Here is an 18,157-nt window from a genome sequence, read left to right on the forward strand (position 1 = left end):
TTTCTTATAGAAGAAGACCAGCACTTAAGGTGACAAGATTATTCCGTGGTCCCTCCTCTGCTCTGTCTCAACACAAAACCAGCATTAAAAAGCTTCTAGCAACTCTGGAGAACCTGAGCCATCCCATAGCCCAAAAGTAGCAGAAGTTCAAAAAATAAACAAGATGCCCTTAAATCACACCTTCATCATCTTTTATCTAGTTTATTGCAGCTACCTCCTAGCTGATCTGATCTCAGGCCTTACCCTTTTGTGACTTATCTCGCAGACTTCAGCCAAAGTGATATTTCTAAGCCACAGTCTGTGCGTGTCACTCTTCTGGTTACCACCCTTCATTGACCACCTGTAGCTTCAACGTAGCATAAAGAGACTTCCCTGGCGGTCCAGTGGTTAAGACTCCACGCTTCCATTGCAGGGGGCACAGGTTCAATCTGGGGTCAGGGAACTAAGACCCTACATGCCATGCGGTGCAGCCAAAAAAATAAATAAATAACTAGCATTAAAAAAACCAGTCATGATCTCTAGCCTCCTCTGTTGCCCGTCTTCTCCAGCAACAGTAAACGTGCTCTCCACACCTCGGGGCCTTTACACATGCTCGCCCTGTGCCTAGAAAGCTTCTCCATGCCCTTGCCTATAAGCCTCCTGTTTCTCTTTCAGCATCTGGTTCAGATTGTCATCTCTTCCTGGAGACCTTCCCAGATACTCTTGCTCTGTGTCACCTCCAGACAGCCCCCATGGACTTATCTCTTTTGTGCTTATCACACTGTATAGCAGTATATTTGTTTATTTGTCTCTTATCCTTACGCAACCCTGAGTTCCTTGAGAGCAGACAGGATCTGACAAACAGCTCCGTAAATGCTTACCTAATGAACGTTGTTTTGGATAGCGTGATGTTTATGTCTCCCCCACCACCTCCAGCCCATTGGTCTTACATGATCTGTCTGTGCTGTATTCTTTCAAGGTTGACAAAAGAGAAACAGAAGAACCGTTTGCTCCTCTGCCTTCTATTTAGCATCAGCATTATCCCATCCAAGCAGACTTTGGCTGTTTCCTCAACTCTGAGCTGCATCCTGTCTGTCTCTTCAAACTCCTTAGATGTTTCCCTTTGAAAAAGGACCATTTTGGTCAGATAATCTCATCAGATGCTGGCAAGCCAGGGAACAAATTCCGTTACTGGTCTCTCAGGAAAAGAGATTGGGCTCCCGGCTGTTAATGTTTGCTCTAAGAAGCAGTTTGTTGTTTTACAGAACTGGCTTTGCCTTAATCGTCTCTCTTTCAAAAAGTTTTAACAGTTTCTGATAAGACTCATATAAAAAATCCAGCCAAAGCAACTCCTTGCTCTTGTGTTTTGAAAAGTACAGACTCAATTTTCCATAGTTGTGTTGTTCTGAGATGAAGTTGGCCAGCTGTGTTAATGACCATGTCCAGCTATCAGCAGGAGATTTTTGCCAAATGACATCAGAACTTAAGCAGCAGAGATGATACAAGGAGAAAGGCCGAATGGAACATTCCCTCTCATGTAATGTGTTGTCCAGTGGGTTGAAAGGGGCCAGCCCCAGCAACATGACTCCAGATTAGAGTGGACAGTGTTAAGTTTAATTTTCAGGACAGGCACTGTTTGTGAATTTTCATCTGTGTTCTGTGAGCCATCATCATTGATGAGAGGCTTGATTCCGAAATACTGTCTGTATTTTCTCCAGAGTGCTATAAATTCTTTTGCAAAAAAGAGTGTATTTGCACACGCGTGTGCCACACATTATACAAGACATTGAACGGAGATTTGCTGCAACCCTGCCCCAGCAGCTGCTTTAAACTTGGGAGAGTTAGTAATTTTTCAACCCCCTGTTTTATGTACCAACAAGATGATTCTTATGGTTCCTAACGAGCATTAAAGCCAGTCAAGCTCTTTCTCCACCCCGCCACCCCCTGCTTTACTGAGATATAATTGACATACAACATTATATAAGGGAAAGGTTGAGGGCAGGAGGAGAACGGGGAGACAAAGGATGAAATGGTTGGATGGCATTACCGTCTTAAGAGTGTGAGCAAACTCCAGGAGATAGTGAAGGACAGGGAAGCCTGGCATGCTGCTGTCCATGGGATCACAAAGAGTCAGACACAACTTAGTCACTGAACAACAGTGTACACGACGTGAGGATTGTCAGACTCTTAAGCTACTCTTGTGTTCTGACCCAGGAACTGAAGGTTTTTCTTTTTCCCTCAACTGTTGGAAATGTGAACTTGAGAAAGACAGAATCTCACTTTGATTTAAAGAACAAGAGACAAAACTTCTCTGTCAAGTAAACAGTCAAATCCATCAGTACCTGTAATTCACCTTGGAAATGACCCTCACCTCAGATGGAAGGAAGCCTCTGCCCTTCTGTGAGGAACAGAAGAGAAGTACCTACGTTAAGCATGCCAGAATAAAACAAAAAACACACATCAGACAAGGCCTACATATATCTAGTTTAAGAATGAGCATACCTTCTAAAATAGTCACACTTTATTTCAGACATCCTTCTATCCTTGAGGAAGGAAAAGATTACTCTTTGCAGGTTTGACTTAGAGAAAATAGGTAGTTTTGCATATGAGTCACTTGTGGATAAATTTGGCCAATCTCAAAGACAAAATGCCATAATGTGTGCTTAGATGAAAAAAAAAGTGACCATTTGATTTGAATTTCAATTACTTCCCTGATTAGATCCCAACATTTGCAAACTGAAATCCTGTCTGCACCTGCCAAGTACTATCTTCTTCTGATTTGTCACTGGAGTAGGTGGCCCTTAGAAAGGAAGAGCCTGCTGATCACCACATCAGGTTTTCAAGTCTCGGTGGGAAAAAAGGTCTCCATCCTCTTTGTTGAAAAGCACAACTCCTGCCATTTTCTGACAACTTTTACCATCCTCCCTACCCTCATCCATTTAAAACACTAGGTGTACACGTTTGAAATCCCTGGTTAGAAAGAGACAAACACATATTTGTTCAAATATGGACTTAGTAGAAGGTATAGGAGAAGGCAATGGCACCCCACTCCAGTACTCTTGCCTGGAAAATCCCATGGACAGAGGAGCCTAGTAGACTGCAGTCCATGGGGTCGCGAAGAGTCGGACATGACTGAGCAACTTCACTTTCATTTTTCACTTTCCTGCATTGGAGAAGGAAATGGCAACCCACTCCAGTGTTCTTGCCTGGAGAATCCCAGGGACGGGGGAGCCTGGTGGGCTGCCATCTCAGGGGTTGCACAGAGTCGGACACGACTGAAACGACTTAGCAGCAGAAGCTATATCTACAGATTCCTCTTACTACTGTTGAAATAGCACTCAAGGGATGAAATAAGCACTCTTCAGATCTTCACTCTATCAGAGGTCATAAACATGGACTGGAGCACAGAAAGAAGAATGTTTATGTTTCTGCCTGCACGCGGAGTGTCCTTTTTCCTCCCTATAGTTGCTTTTTATCTGCGACTCCATTATTCTGTCTTCAGAAGAAAAGAGCCTTTGTCATATTTCTTCTCTCATCTTTAAAACTTACCCTGAACAGTTTTGACCTTCATATAAAAATGGTTGCACATGTACTAGAAACTTCTATCTCAACTGATGAAGAAAAGGAATGAAAACTGGCCTAAAGCTTAGACTGAAGTTTCTTTTTTTTTTTTTTTTTTTACAGTTTTTTATATATCTTTATTGTAAAAACTCTCTTAAAAGCAATACAGCAAACTGTTATTTAAGAAGTAAGCAAAATTAAGGCTGCCATTTCTGACTTTGGTTCTCTGAATTTAAGGGCCCAGAAGTAGAAATTGGCCCAGAGGTGGTTCCTAGATAATTCTAAAAAAAGCATTCGCCTGCAAATACCCTTCTTTCTTTAGTCTTACCCATGCACATACCAGTGAAAGTTTTGTAGCTGGAAGGGGTACCAAAAAAGAGGTAAGTCAAAAGCAGAAGAAAGACAGTCTGGGTAGGATAAATGAAACCAAGTAAGTTTTGGTCAGAGGTGATTTTCCAATAAATTTATTATCATAATTGTCTCCATATATGTAAGCCCTTTTAAATGTGGTTTTATTCATTATTTTTCTTTGAAAACTTCCTTCCTGGCAAGAGTAGCCAGAATCATCATTCTTGAAGGTAAAGTAGCAATTGCATCCATCAGACACAGGTGTGCTGCCCTGCTCCCGGCAGAGGCTGGAGGGGGCGAGCCCCACTGTCCTCACACTGCGCTCTCTACCTTCAGCCCTGACAGCTGCAGCCGGAAGGGGCAAGCTAGAGGTGTGTCGTCTGCTCCTGGAGCAGGGGGCAGCTGTGGCCCAGCCCAACCGCCGGGGAGCCGTGCCCCTCTTCAGCACCGTTCGCCAAGGCCACTGGCAGGTAAGCAAGCTACTTTGAAACTGTGTCAGAAAGTCAGTATGCAGAATCGTCCTGATGATCTGTACTGGATAGAAGGACTGGCTACTTTTGACTGGTTACTTCACAGCATCCACAGGTTCTCTGGCAGGTTCAACAGATGCCTGCCAACCACTTACTTGCAGGAGTCTCTAACTTACAAAAACAAAATGTGGTGTATGTAAATTTGCGAAGAGCCAACTCATTGGAAAAGACTCTGATGCTGGGAAAGATTGAAGGCAGAAGGAGAAGGTGGCAGAGGATGAGATGGTTAGAGAGCATCACTGACTCAGTGGACATGAAGTTGAGCAAACTCTAGGAGATAGTGAAGGACAAGAGGAGCCTGGCATGCTGCAGTCCACGGGGTCACAAAGAGTCAGACACAACTTAGTGACCAAAAAACAACAAATATAAATTCTGTTAATAGGCGATCTTTCCAGATGTTTAAATTCTGGGTAGGACAGAAAAGAAAGCATATTGGTTATAATCTTTGAAAAAAATTCAGTAGTCCTAGGAGCCAAACAGTGCTGAAGAGTTGTGAGAGGCACTTTACTGTGTTCTGTTTGGTGGTAAATATTCACTGCAGGCAGGTTTGCAGCACCTGGAAGTCAGTAAAATGGCCCTGACATAGGTAGTGACTCGTGTTGGTTCTTCCATTAGGGGATTGTTTAGTCTACATCTTGGCCTCTGTTAATCTTGGATTTTTTTTTTTACTTAGTGGCTGAGCCAGACATTTAGAGTGAGTTCTCATTTGGCTCTCCCTAAGAAAGTCAGTGATCAAATCCCATGGTACTAGACCATGCGGAAACTAGAGGAGGTTCTTGCAGTGGCGAGTTTCACTAGAGGTGATTTGCAGGGAACTCATGTGGTATGGGGGTGGCATGCATGTATCTGCTCAGCATCACTTCCTGGCTCATCCATCCCCCCTTCTCTGCCCCTGCAGATCGTTGATCTTTTACTTACTCACGGAGCTGATGTCAACATGGCGGACAAGCAAGGCCGTACTCCCCTAATGATGGCAGCTTCTGAAGGCCACCTGGGAACTGTGGACTTTCTCCTTGCTCAAGGTCAGTCCTAGGATGCCAGAGCTTGATGGTCAGTACCCATCAAAACCCAAAGCTCGTGATTTCCAGGGATGGATTCCAAGAGGTGTTAAGAATGAGTATTCTTAATCCACTTGATTAGAAAGTGAAAGTCTCTCCTCTATTCTCTTCGAAATTCTGATGTTCTAATTCTAACATGGTGCCTTTCTAATTCTGACATTCTCTATTTCTTTATGGCTTGAGGGATTTTTGGTATCCTAATCAAATTTACATGGTGTAAGTTCTTTAATTCAAATCAGTGCTCTCCCAACTTTGAAGTTTTTAATATGCACTCAATAAATGTTTATCTTCCAGAGACTGTATTTTGACTTTAACTTTATCAATTCTTTTGTCAGCCTGCACAACTAATATTTTTCTTGTATCCAAAGGAAGCAAATGAAGTTTGAACAATTGTTGACCGAGGGACCCTATTTGAGGAATCAGGGTATTAATATTATCCTCCTATTGTAATAAATTCCCTTTAACATTTACCAGCATTCACATATTCCTGGTGAATGAGAGGTGAGTTAAAGGAGATTGTGGTCACACCATCCAGAGCATTCCAGGCTCCCCTCAAGGGTTGTGACCTGATCACCTCTACAGACCGGTGATAGTGATGCGGGAACCTCTGTAGTAGAAAAGCTCCAGTCTCTGACTCTGCAGTGCCACCTAGTGGAGCTTGAGTGTTTCAGTGAAGCAGGAGGTCGTGTGACTGTGACCAGCCTTGACTCCTATCCCAGTGAGCCTCCCCTATGAGTAAACTGGATCTGATCATCCATCATTCATAATTAATATCCACAAGTGCATACGCTTCAAGGAGGGCAAGCTCCTGAAAATCATGCCCAGGCCGGAGCTTCTGAAGGGTAGTTGATGTGGGAAGAAGGCAAGGTTTGTTCTCAGATTTCAAATTACAGCTCAGTCAGAGACTTACTGGATCTTTAGCTCTCACCCCCAAAGATGTGTCTTCACTACCTCGGACTCACAAAAGTGGGTTCGAGTCAGAGAACTGTCTTCCCCATGTGCAAAGTGGGTCTTGCTTCCCTAGTACAAACCACCAGACCAGCCTGGTTTCACAGTATCTATCCTTCATTCAGAAAACAAAGATCATGGCATCCGGTCCCATCACTCCATGGCAAATAGATGGAGAAACAGTGGAAACAGTGGCAGACTTTATTTTGGGGGGCTCCAAAATCACTGCAGATGGTGACTGCAGCCATGAAATTAAAAGATGCTTGCTCCTTGGAAGAAAAGTTATGACCAACCTAGACAGCATATTAAAAAGAAGAGACATTACTTTGCCAACAAAGGTCTGTCTAGTCAAGGCTATGGTTTTTCCAGTAGTGGAAAAACCATACAATATTGTGTTGGTTTCTGCCACACATCGACATCTTGAATGGATGTGAGAGTTGGACTATAAAGAAAGCTGAGCGCCAAAGAATTGATGCTTTTGAACTGTGGTGTTAGAGAAGACTCTTGAGAGTCCCTTGAACTACAAGGAGATCCAACCAGTCCATCCTAAAGGAAACCAGTCCTGAATGTTCATTGGAAGGACTGATATTGAAGCTGAAACTCCAATACTTTGGCCACCTCATGCAAAGAGCTGACTCATTTGAAAAGACCCTGATCCTGGGAAACATTGAAGGCAGGAGGAGAAGGGGTCAACAGAGGGTGAGATGGTTGGATGGCATCACCGACTCAATGACTCAATGGACATGAGTTTGAGTAATCTCCGGGAGTTGGTGATGGACAGGGAGGCCTGGCGGGCTGCAGTCTATGGGGTCGCCAAGAGTCAGACACAACTGAGTGACTGAACTGAACTGACTGATCCTTCATTCTGCTGACATGGGTGTTGGGGAGCAAGGGGGGATATCCCTAGATGCTCAGGATAAGACATGGCAGTAGTAAATGTCCCAGAACAACCCAAGTCTGCTGGAAAAGGGAGGACCCTTCACCACAGATAAGCGGTAGATGACTGCACAGGGTCTGCCGCACACCCATAGAAGCAGCTCATCAGATGTCGATGTATGGCAGAAACCAACACAATATTGTAAGGCAATTATCCTTCGACTAAAAATAAATAATGTTTTTTAAAAAGAAGATCATCAGACACAGATTTCAGAGAGTTGTCCTCCTTCACTGCAGGCATTCTGATCTCCATACTATTTCGTTCTTTCACATTTAAATCAGAGACTTTCTCTCAATCAACAAATTCTACAGATGTATATTTAGCCTACATTATTTGCAAAACACTGTGCTAGGAACTGTGATCTTTTTTTAATTAATACACTATAATCCGTGTCTTCAAAGGGTCTGTAATCTGGCAAGGAGGGGATGAAACAAAGATAAGTAACTGCCTTAAAAAGCAGATAATCCTGAGTGTGCTGATAAAGGTATTTGAGTTAGAACAGGACAGACTTTGAAATTTGAGTAGGAAAAATGTTCTGTATTCAGGGAGGGGATATAATGTAAATGAAAGATCAGAGAAGAGAAGCAGGTACACAGCAAGACTGGGGAAATACGCAAGTTGTCCAGTAATGTACATGAGGACTGTTGGAAACGTACATGGAAAGAAGTTGAAAAAGAAGAGACTGGGGCTTCCCCGGTGGCTCAGTGGTAAAGAATCCGAATCTGCCTGCCAAGGCAGGAGACGTGAGTTTGATCGCTGATCCAAAAGGATCCCACATACTGAGGAACACCTGAGCCCACGCGCCACAACTATTAAGCCTGCACTCTAGAGTCCAGAAGCTGCAGCTAGTGAAAGCCTGCCTGCCCTAGAGCCCGTGTTCAGCAACAAGAGAAGCCACCACAGTGAGAAGCCTGAGCACTGCAGCCAGAGAGGAGCCCCCGCTCTCCACGACGAGAGGAAAGCCTGCACAGCAACAGAGGGCACAGCCAAAAGTACATAATAAGTAAGGAAAGGAATGGATTAAAAGAGTTTGGACTTCTCTGAAGGCAGTAGGGAGCCTTTCAAGATTGTTTTAAAAGGGAATCAATCAATGCCAGAGTTGTGCTTTAAAAAAAAATTTGGCAGTAGTATGAATAGTTGAGTTGATGAAGAGATGATAGTGGACCTGGGGATCAATTAGGAAACCATGTCATTGAATAGATAAGAGGTGAGGCCAAATCCAGATGCAGTGGCAGTTAGCATAGAACAGGAGGGCCAAGTGATTGATCATATGTAGGACATATGGATAGATGAGTTGACAAGAACTCCACAGAGTTCTAAAATTGAGACTTGGTTTGGGATGGACCTCTCAATTCAGTTGAGTTCCGTCACTCAGTCATGTCCCATTCTTTGCAACACCATCAACCGCAGCACACCAGGCCTCCCTGTCCATCACCAACTCCCAGAGTCCACCCAAACCAATGTCCATCGAGTCGGTGATGCCATCCAACCATCTCATCCTCTGTCGTCCCCTTCTCCTCCTGCCCTCAATCTTCCCCAGCATCAGGGTCTTTTCAGATGAGTCAGCTCTTCACATCAGCTGGCCAAAGTATTGGAGTTTCAGCTTTAACATCAGTCCACACACTGCTGTATTTAAAACTGATAACTAACACAGTCCTACTGTGTAGCACTTGGAACTCTGTTCAATGTTACGTGGCATCCTGGATGGGAGAGGAGTTTGGGGGAGAATGGATACATGCGTATGTATGGCTGAGTCCCTTTGCTGTCCATCTGAAACTATCATGACATTGTTAATCAGCTATACTCCAATATAAAAATTTTTTAAGTTTTAAAATAAGTAAATGTTTGGGAGAACTGCGATTCTATTAACTTCTGGGAGAAGGAAAGAGAGAAGAATAAGGTTTCAAATAGAATTTTCAGAGTAAATTGAATACTATGTTTTTTATATGTATCTCCTTTTCTTAAATTCCAGCTTCCCTCATCTTCGTAAAAATCAGTTTATCTGTAATATACATCCAGAACCTTCTTATTCTGCTTATTCACTGGAGACTCTGACCAGGAAATTTATAGATGCTGCATCTGAGAAACCTCCTTAGATTCTGTCCCATATTCAAATTCACTCCGTGTTAGAATCAGCATTTGAGTCGCAAACTAGAGGACCCAGGACATGGATGACTCTCCTCAGGGTTAGGAATATGGTACCATCCAGCCCTTCATACTGTCACGGGAAGCCAGAATCTGGTTATCTGACACAGAGGGGATAGGCCACATGACTGCCGAGGAGCTCCAGAGCCTGGCTGTGGCAGGTCCTGAGCTTAATCTGACATCCGAATCAGATCGGACATCTGAATCTGACATCCAGCGAGGAGGCAGCCTGAAAAGCGTACTGTGTGTGCAGTAAGTTGATCTCATTTTGTTAGTGAGCATGACACACCAACTGTGTGCAAAGAGTCACCTGAGGTACTCTTCAAAACCCACAAGGGAGTGACAGGCTCTTTGCCACCCAAGAGCTGACAACCTAGGCTAAGGACCAAATGTAGATTGAATTTTCGACCAATTACAAAACCGAGTGTCAAGTATGCTTGCTCCTAGAGAAACACTGAAGGGAAGAAGATGCAGAATATAAAACAGGCAAAGCGAGTGGGGATGGAATTGTTGAAGGCTGACTAGTTTAATTAAACTCCTAGTTCCCTTCCTGGCCTGGCCCAGCCTCTTCCCTTGAGTCCATTCCCCTCCTACTCTAAGGAAGGAGAAGGTGGCCTGGTGCTATCATCAATGTTCTGAGCTCATTATTCTATGAGAATCTCTCAAGGAGTTTATACTATTAAAAATGAAAGACTTTTGCTGAGTTCAGAAAACATTCCCTGAGAATTTATTACATATAAGTGGCATACATTAAAAAAAAAAAAAGATGAGTAACAATAAGGTGACGTGTGTCAGGCAGATTCAAGATGAGGTAACAGTGAGCAGGAGAGGCCTCTTGGAGACAGGGAGGTTTGCGATGGTTTCTAGAGAATGGGGGAAGTGAGGCAAGTCCCATATGGGGAAAGAAAAGGTGTCCACATGTGGGACCCACATAACCGGAAGTGAGGGTACAGGAACACTTGCGGGGGATTCTCAAGGTGGGGAGCACATCCATTTTGGCCAAAGTAGAGGATTCTCACAGGGGAGTAGTAAGCTTCGGGATGCAGAACCTAGGATGCCCAGAGAATGGGACTTTTCTACTGACCACTCATGGCAGCAGTTTTGTTAACAGCTTTATTAAAAGGGAACACACCAGAAGCAGAAGCTGTGCTTTGGCCGAATATACACCTTAAGTGGCTCAGTGGTAAAAAATCTGCCTGCAATTCTGGAGACTTAGGTTGGGAAGATCCCCTGGAGGAGGGCATGTCAACCCACTCTAGTATTCTTACCTGGAGAATTCCATGGACAGAGGAGCCTGGCGGGCTACAGGCCACGGGGTCACAAAGAGTCGGACACAGCTGAGCACACACGCACGCCTTGACACCCGGCTTCCGCTCCTGCTGTGACTGCTCCCTTTGTTCCTGTTTCCTCAGCCCTGTGGTGTGCTTGCTCTGTAGGTGCCTCCATTGCTCTCATGGACAAAGAAGGACTGACCGCCCTCAGCTGGGCTTGTCTGAAGGGTCATCTCTCGGTGGTCCGTTCTCTGGTGGATAACGGGGCTGCCACCGACCACGCCGATAAGAACGGCCGCACCCCGCTGGATCTAGCCGCTTTCTACGGCGACGCTGAGGTGGTGAGTGCCTTTAACCAGCCCCCAGGGTGGGAGGAGGAGGGAAGGCTCTCAATCCACAGTGTTGTCTGGGGTTGATGATTCCTGATATAAAGTTCTCAGATCTATACTTGATTGAGCTCAGGAATATTCCAAACATGACTGAAAACCAGGAACAGGGGTCTGGCCCTGGAATACCAGCGCTGTCCTGCCTGGTTCACACCTGTGCTGTGCTCAGTGGCTTCAGTCGGGTCTGACTGTACGACCCCATGGGCTGTATCCCGCCAGGCTCCTCTGTCCGTGGGATTTCCCAGGCAAGAATGCTGGACGGGATTACCATTTCCTCCTCTGGAGGATCTTTCTGACCCAGGGGTCAAACCCATGTCTCCTGCATCGGCAGGCGGGTTCTTTCCAGCTGTACAACCCTGGGTTCACACCAGCAGTTAACTACAGGGCAGGCAGCAGCTGGAGGCCTCACACCTGGGTTGACCGTGCTGCTTGATCATGTCCTAGGTCCAGTTCCTGGTGGATCACGGGGCCATGATCGAGCACGTGGACTACAGTGGAATGCGCCCTCTGGACAGGGCTGTGGGGTGCCGGAACACTTCTGTTGTTGTCACCCTTCTGAAGAAAGGAGCCAAGATAGGTAGGAGAAAGGAGGAAGGTGCTGGCCATCTGTGCCCAGCGGCCAGACTGGCCCAGTGGTCTGGCTGCCCTGGGCGTTCAGCGTGAACGTGTATAGTCTCCCCTCTGCCCGGCCCAGTTATTATCTGAGTGAACAGAAAGACTCTTGGCCCAGAGAAGAGCCCTGATCTACACTACCCTTTGTCCAAAGCCACGTGGTTACCTGCCATGCCCGAGTCGCCTTAGCCAGGAGGCTGCTCTGACCTTAAGTGCATCTCAGCGCTGTTGCCTCGGCAGCAGCCCCGCCCTGTGAGCATCCTGGATCCCTGTGATGCCGCGAGCCTTCGCTTTGCCCTGCTCTGTATGTGCTTCGGACCCTCGGGTCCCTGCGGCTGCTGCCCCTCCGCTGCCCCTCCCACGGACCCGTAGACGAGGGTTGGCTGATGTGCTGGCTTTTTTGCTGCCTGCCTCTCACTGCTGCTTTTTCCTTCTTTTTTTTTTTTTTTTCACCTTCATCCATTTTTTTTTTCCTCTCCTACAACTTTTTGTTTTCTCCTTTCTTTGAAGGTTGTCAGACGTTACCGAGTCGCCCACGAGGTATATTTCACCGCTGTCAGCATCAGGCGTGGTCTGATGGCTTGGTCAGCTTTGCCTTCTCCTCTTTGATTTAGCCTGCATGAGTCCCCAACACCTCTAATCTTTTAATTTACTTCACCTTAAAAGAAGATATTTTTTTAAATGACTGTTGTAGAGAATAACTTGAACTTTTGATAACTAACCCAGAAAAGCTTAGTTGGTAAATAGTTCAGGCATCTGTAAACTAATCGAGTTAACCTTTTCTTTCTCTTTGTGGGTAGAGTGGTCCTCTGTCACGATGGCTTGTTTCACACTGAAACAGTTCAGTGTGAATCCCAGGGGTCCTATTCGGTACTTACAAATTAAGGGAGCCTTTAGAAGTGTTCATGGTTTCCCTTCTGCAAAGTACATGCTTAAAAATTAAAGAGACTGAACAGCTGGGGGTTTTGAGTCCCAGATTACCCAAAATAAATTACCCTTTTTGGATTTTTTAAAATCTTACAGTGACATTTAATGTAAACCCTTTTCTCCCAAGTTCCTTATTTAAAGTAACGCCAGACTAAGCATCGCCTGCCTGAATACAACATGCAGGCTCTGCTGCCCTCCGATGGTGCAGACTCTGACCGTTCAGAGATTCTTATTTTAAGGTGAATACAAATCCAACGCGGCTTCTTGGCAGTGGGAGGCGCTGAGACACTCCCAGTTCTAAAAGACGAGGCCAGTGTTGTGGAGCAAGTTGTTCTCTCAGCAGAAATCCCCCCCCAGGGTGTTTTTTTCACCTAGCTTCCTACCACCCTTACATTGTATGAGTTTTTTACCCATCATGCATCCTGTACACTACAGGTCCAGCCACATGGGCGATGGCCACCTCCAAACCAGACATCATGATCATCCTGCTGAGCAAGCTGATGGAAGAGGGGGACATGTTTTATAAGGTGAGGGGAAGAAGGAGGTTTCTCCCGATGGCCGCTGACTCTGCCCTGCACGTAGACTTCACCAGAGTCTTGGTAGGGTTCTAGAGTCATCAGGAGAGTGCCATCCCTCAGTGGAGGGCTCATAAGCTGAGGATCCCAGATTTTTGCTTTCTCAACGTGGGCCTACATGTGCCCACAGCTGATCAACCTAAAGACCTGGTTTTTACCTGGTCACTGATAGGTGGTGCCATAGATTCTACATGGAATCTGTTTATCAGAGCCTGGAAACCATGGGACAGGGAGAAGAAAAATAGGTACTGCAGGCAAGAGGCATTGATGTTAGCATTTATGTTTACTATATGTGTAGATTTAAAAGTCTGTAGTAATAATAGCTTATTGGCATCCCTGAGTAAGATAAGGAAACTGAGACAAAGAGCAGTTATAGATTTACTTGAAATCATTAGCTGAATGGCAACAAAAAAAGATATGGAGTCTTGTATTCACGATTCAGGCTGAAGGCTCCATACCCTAACACAAACAAACTGCCAGGGGCTGTAGGAAGGCCGTTAAGAACTTTCCATGTCAGAGTCATCTCATTGTATGAGGACTAGCTGAACCTTCTCCTCCTGAAGGTAAATACAAATCCAACCCAGCTTTTGGCAGCGGGTGTCACTGAGACATGCCTAGGCCCAGAGAGGAGGAAATGAGTGTGACACACGTTATTTCCGCTTTCTGTAAGGAGTACAGAGCTCCTGTGAGTAGAGTTGTATTTCCTGAGGACCATTGTGTGAAAGCTTGATAATCTAGGTCCCTTAGGCTTCTGGGAAACAAGCTCTGGCCCAGTCCTGATTTTACACGACTTCACAGAAGGGCCTCTCTAGGCAGCGTACTCATGGACTTGAGAATGGCCGTGCTGTCAAGAACCTAAGCCCTCTTTATGACATAACTTCTGGCATCCTGAGACAAGGCGTCCTGCCTCCTAATGAGAACGGCCAGAGCTACTCCTGTTCCCACCCAAAATTCTGCCTTGGAAGACTCCAAGTCTGTTCTCAGTGAAAGAGAAAATACAAGCTCAGGATCTCTGGCTGGAGTTACAACTACACAGAAGGAATGGAAGGAATAAAAAGATGAGCTAACAGAATGGGAGATGCCTCCCGCACCATTCTGGGCTCCACTTACAGATTTTTCAGAAGAAAAATGTAAGAAAAGGCCCCTGTGACCTAGGTACCTCAGTGACTCATAGATTTACTTGGAAAATGCCTCCTACCTAGTCAGGTGGAATCACAGATTCTCAGTTTCACATCTCTACCACCACTGCACCCATGCCTCTTCCAAAAACAGAGAAAGACTCACTATTTTATCAGTAGTATTAGGGAAGCAACAGATAGACTTGTTTAGCTCCCACATCCTCTGTGGGGGACAGCATGGCCTTTTCTAGAGGACTGGCAAGGTGAAACAAAAAGAGTTTTCCGGATAGGCCAAAGGTCAAAAAATAGTGATAAACTTGGAGCGATCAGGACTAGGAAATGCTGTGTCCCGGGGAGATTGGGCCAAGAACAGGCTCCTTTGGAATGAATACAGTCAGTCGTTCGGAAATCCAGTTGGGAAGCCGGGGCCCCAGGTCTTTCATTTGCCAAGGCTTTGTGTCTCTGGCTTGTGTCTTGGGAATCTCCCTCACCACGCCTTGCCTGCCAGGCGAGCTCCCAGTGGAAAAGATGGGACCTTGTCCTTGCACCACTGGGGTGGAGCTGGGGAGGGCTAACCCTGAGCGGTAACTGCAGAGAAAGGATGGGAACGGGAGCAGACCTCCTCAGCTGCTCAGCAGACCAACACTGTGTTTTGCCCTCTTGTGCTCCCACTAGAAAGGTAAAGTAAAGGAAGCCGCCCAGCGCTACCAGTATGCCCTGAAGAAGTTCCCTAGAGAAGGGTTTGGTGAGGACTTGAAAACCTTCCGGGAGCTGAAGGTGTCTCTCCTCCTCAACCTCTCTCGATGTCGCAGGAAAATGAACGTAAGTGCCTCTCATCCCAGCTCCTTTCCACAGCCCTGAAAGTTGATGATCCATGTCACGCCCTGGCTTTTAGCAGGCCCCCAAATCCTTGTCTGCCCCCATCTGGAACTTGGTTGTCCTTCACAGAGCACTGACATTTGCGATTTGAAAGAAATCAAGACTTAAGTATTACAATCTGTATCTCAAACTGTAAAAAATGAATTCTGTGGGCGCTTTGTAGCTTTCTGAATTTTCCTGATTCCCACTGAAAGTAATTGGAATATTCATCACCATCCTGCCCTGCCCCCCAAGTCAGGTTTCTGGTCTTTGGGAAAAGGTGAGCGCAGTGGACCCTGGAACTCCCAGCTTCAATTAGATACAATTGTAGTCATTCCCTTCCTTCCTGGGAGACCCCCTCATCATTTAAGGAAGGGCTGAAAAGAGGGCCCAGGACCACGGACTTCAAGGTTTAATGTCTAAGGCTAATCTTAAACTTTCACTTCTTTCCTCATCCTTTTATTCTAGCATGCCAGGTCCCTTCTTGTCACAGAAGGAGTCTCAAAACTCCTCCTGGTCCTTTGGTTCATTAGTTTAGTCCGTAAGTCATGTCCAACTCTTTTGCAACCCCGTGGACTTCAGCCCACCAGGCTCCTCTGTCCATGGGATTTCCCCAGGTGAGAATACTGGAGTGGGTTGCCATTTCCTTCTCCAGGGGATTGTCCTGAGCCAGGGGTCAAACCCGCGTCTCCTGAATTGGCAGGTCCACCAGGGAAACCCCTCCTGGTCCTTTATTATCCCCTAAATAGCCCTTGGTTCTTCTTGCCTGCCTCGATACAGCCTGTGATGCCCTCAGCCACTGCCCTCTTGATATGCAGACACTGCTGAGCCAAGAACCCTCTCTCAGATCCTAGGAATAGCCAGGCTCATATCAGGAACCTCTGACATCCACCAGCCTGAGGTCTCAGGTTCCTCAGGAGACAAAAATAATCCTAGCCAACAGGAACGTTTGAATAACAGAATAAAGAACTCAGGTGTCCAGCAGTGACCTTATAGCCTCTGTGGCAAGAGATCTGCTGTCAGCTCCAGAAAAATGACGTTTTGATCATCCATCTAAAAGCTGGCAGTGAAAAGAGCCCTGATAAATAAGCAGACTTGGGTGTCTCCAAGAGCACAGTGATGCCCTAAGAGGCAGAGCTTCTCTAGGTGCTGAGGAATATGGGGACATGGTGGAGGTTCTGGGGGAAGCGGTGAGGTTCTGACATGAAACAGGAGGCAGAGCCCCGAGGGTCTCCTATAGCTCCAGCTAGTGAGCGTGAGATGAAGCTCCGAAGCCGCCACCGACCTACTGGCCACTTTATGCCTCACAGATACTCTGCTTCTTGAAGAAGTTCTAATCATCCCAGAAATAATGATCATCGCAAAAGAAAAAATTAACAGGTTAGGTTGAAAATAGTAGAGCTGGAAGCAGATGCTATAAGATAGGAGATTTCCTCTTAGGCACCACAGCAGATTGCATGCCAGGCCCACCTGAAATCTGTCAACTTTGGTAGAAAGTTGCCTGTGAACCTTTTTTTTTCATTTTACCTCCACCACAGGGCCTTTGGTCTGCTTTAGGAATCACAAGCTTAACCAGAGGCTACTGTGTTGTCCTGTGGCTTTGATATTAAGGAGGAGAAAACCTTCCCTTCAGTGTGTAAGGGTGTCTTGAAAATGATGGCTTTGTTGCCATGCTTCCTGTTCCCCGGGCTTCTTAAGACCAGTGAAACCATGTTCCTCCAGGGAACCTCAGTGATCGAGAGATGAGGTGACAGCAGAGACCCCAGTCACAGCCCGGCTTCTCTCTCGTTTCAAAATTGTTTTTTAAACTTTAAACGTTTCCTAAGCAAGGAACGAGTTAAGAGAAGGAGCAGGCCCCAGAAGCCTCTGTGAAACAGAAGGGAAACTGCCGTTCCTTGAGCATCTCCTGTGTGTGGGACTTCCATATGCTTTGTTGCTCTGAGTCCTACCTGGGAGGTCGGTGCGGATGAGAAAACACAGGGCAGGCTCTGCGGGCTTACAGAGCAGAGCTGAGAATTGAACCCAAGCCTGCCTGACACCCGTCCTCCGTCCACTCCCCTTAGCCAGTCAGTTCTTTTTCACACAGCCCCATCTTCCTGGATTTTTCTTGCCCCTTTAAAGCCAAGGAATAGTGGGGGAGGCAGGAAGAAGGGGCGGTACGATGAGGGTCCACACGAGATGCCAGGGTGGGCATTTGCCTCACACACAGGTGTGCAACAAGAGTTCAGGTTTCCAAATTCAGGAGCTTCGGTGGGTTGACATTCGGCTTCTGGGACAGAAAGAACGTTGTTCCAAAGGCAGAAAGAGGGCAGACAAAAAACACTTTTGTCCTTTAGGGCAGATAAATTCCCAGGAGCCATTGCAGGACCACACGGCAAAAGGCCAAAGGAACTTGCATTTGGCCCACGTGGCTAGAGCCACGCCAGGCATGTCGAGAATCCCAGGTGCCCCATCCATAAATGTCAAAGAAATGTACCTGTAATCTGTTTTATTCCCAAGCTGTCTATTTCTCATATCTCTTCAATGACTCATTTGCACACCTATTGTAATGACAGGATTTTGGAATGGCGGAGGAATTTGCTACTAAGGCCCTGGAGCTGAAACCGAAATCTTATGAAGCTTACTATGCAAGAGCAAGGGCCAAACGCAGCAGCAGGTGAGGAGAGAGAGAGAGGGTGAGGAGCAAGAGGTCTCTTTCTGGAAATTTGGCCAAGGTGACATTGGCCACCCTGGGGCATCTGTACCCACTGTGTCTGTCCCCAAGGACTCTCAGGGCCAAGCTTTGGGGATGGCCCCCACCCACCCCAAGCACAGAGCACATCTTACAGCTGGCACACCTTTGGGGCTGTGAAGATCTAGAGCATTGTACTGTGGGAGAAAAATGCCTTTTCACTGTTGGAGACT

General features: G+C 46.2%; 1 protein-coding gene across 9 annotated transcripts in view; it reads left to right on the top strand.

The window, feature by feature from the left end:
- The window catches only part of TANC2 (tetratricopeptide repeat, ankyrin repeat and coiled-coil containing 2), a 364,370-nt gene that overhangs the window by 337,130 nt on the left and 9,083 nt on the right, over nucleotides 1-18,157 (top strand). For 7 of the 9 annotated variants that reach the window (XM_019981630.2, XM_019981634.2, XM_019981633.2 and 4 more), the window contains 8 exons: nucleotides 4,225-4,358; nucleotides 5,317-5,440; nucleotides 10,943-11,118; nucleotides 11,608-11,740; nucleotides 12,286-12,315; nucleotides 13,138-13,229; nucleotides 15,071-15,217; nucleotides 17,809-17,909. In XM_019981630.2, coding sequence (XP_019837189.1) covers nucleotides 4,225-4,358; nucleotides 5,317-5,440; nucleotides 10,943-11,118; nucleotides 11,608-11,740; nucleotides 12,286-12,315; nucleotides 13,138-13,229; nucleotides 15,071-15,217; nucleotides 17,809-17,909 — 937 coding nt within the window. The remainder of the gene's footprint in view (nucleotides 1-4,224; nucleotides 4,359-5,316; nucleotides 5,441-10,942; nucleotides 11,119-11,607; nucleotides 11,741-12,285; nucleotides 12,316-13,137; nucleotides 13,230-15,070; nucleotides 15,218-17,808; nucleotides 17,910-18,157) is intronic. The other 2 variants (XM_019981631.2, XM_019981636.2) reach the window with 1 other exon arrangement.

Source organism: Bos indicus, chromosome 19, assembly GCF_029378745.1.
Source record: "Bos indicus isolate NIAB-ARS_2022 breed Sahiwal x Tharparkar chromosome 19, NIAB-ARS_B.indTharparkar_mat_pri_1.0, whole genome shotgun sequence".
NCBI lineage: Eukaryota > Metazoa > Chordata > Mammalia > Artiodactyla > Bovidae > Bos > Bos indicus.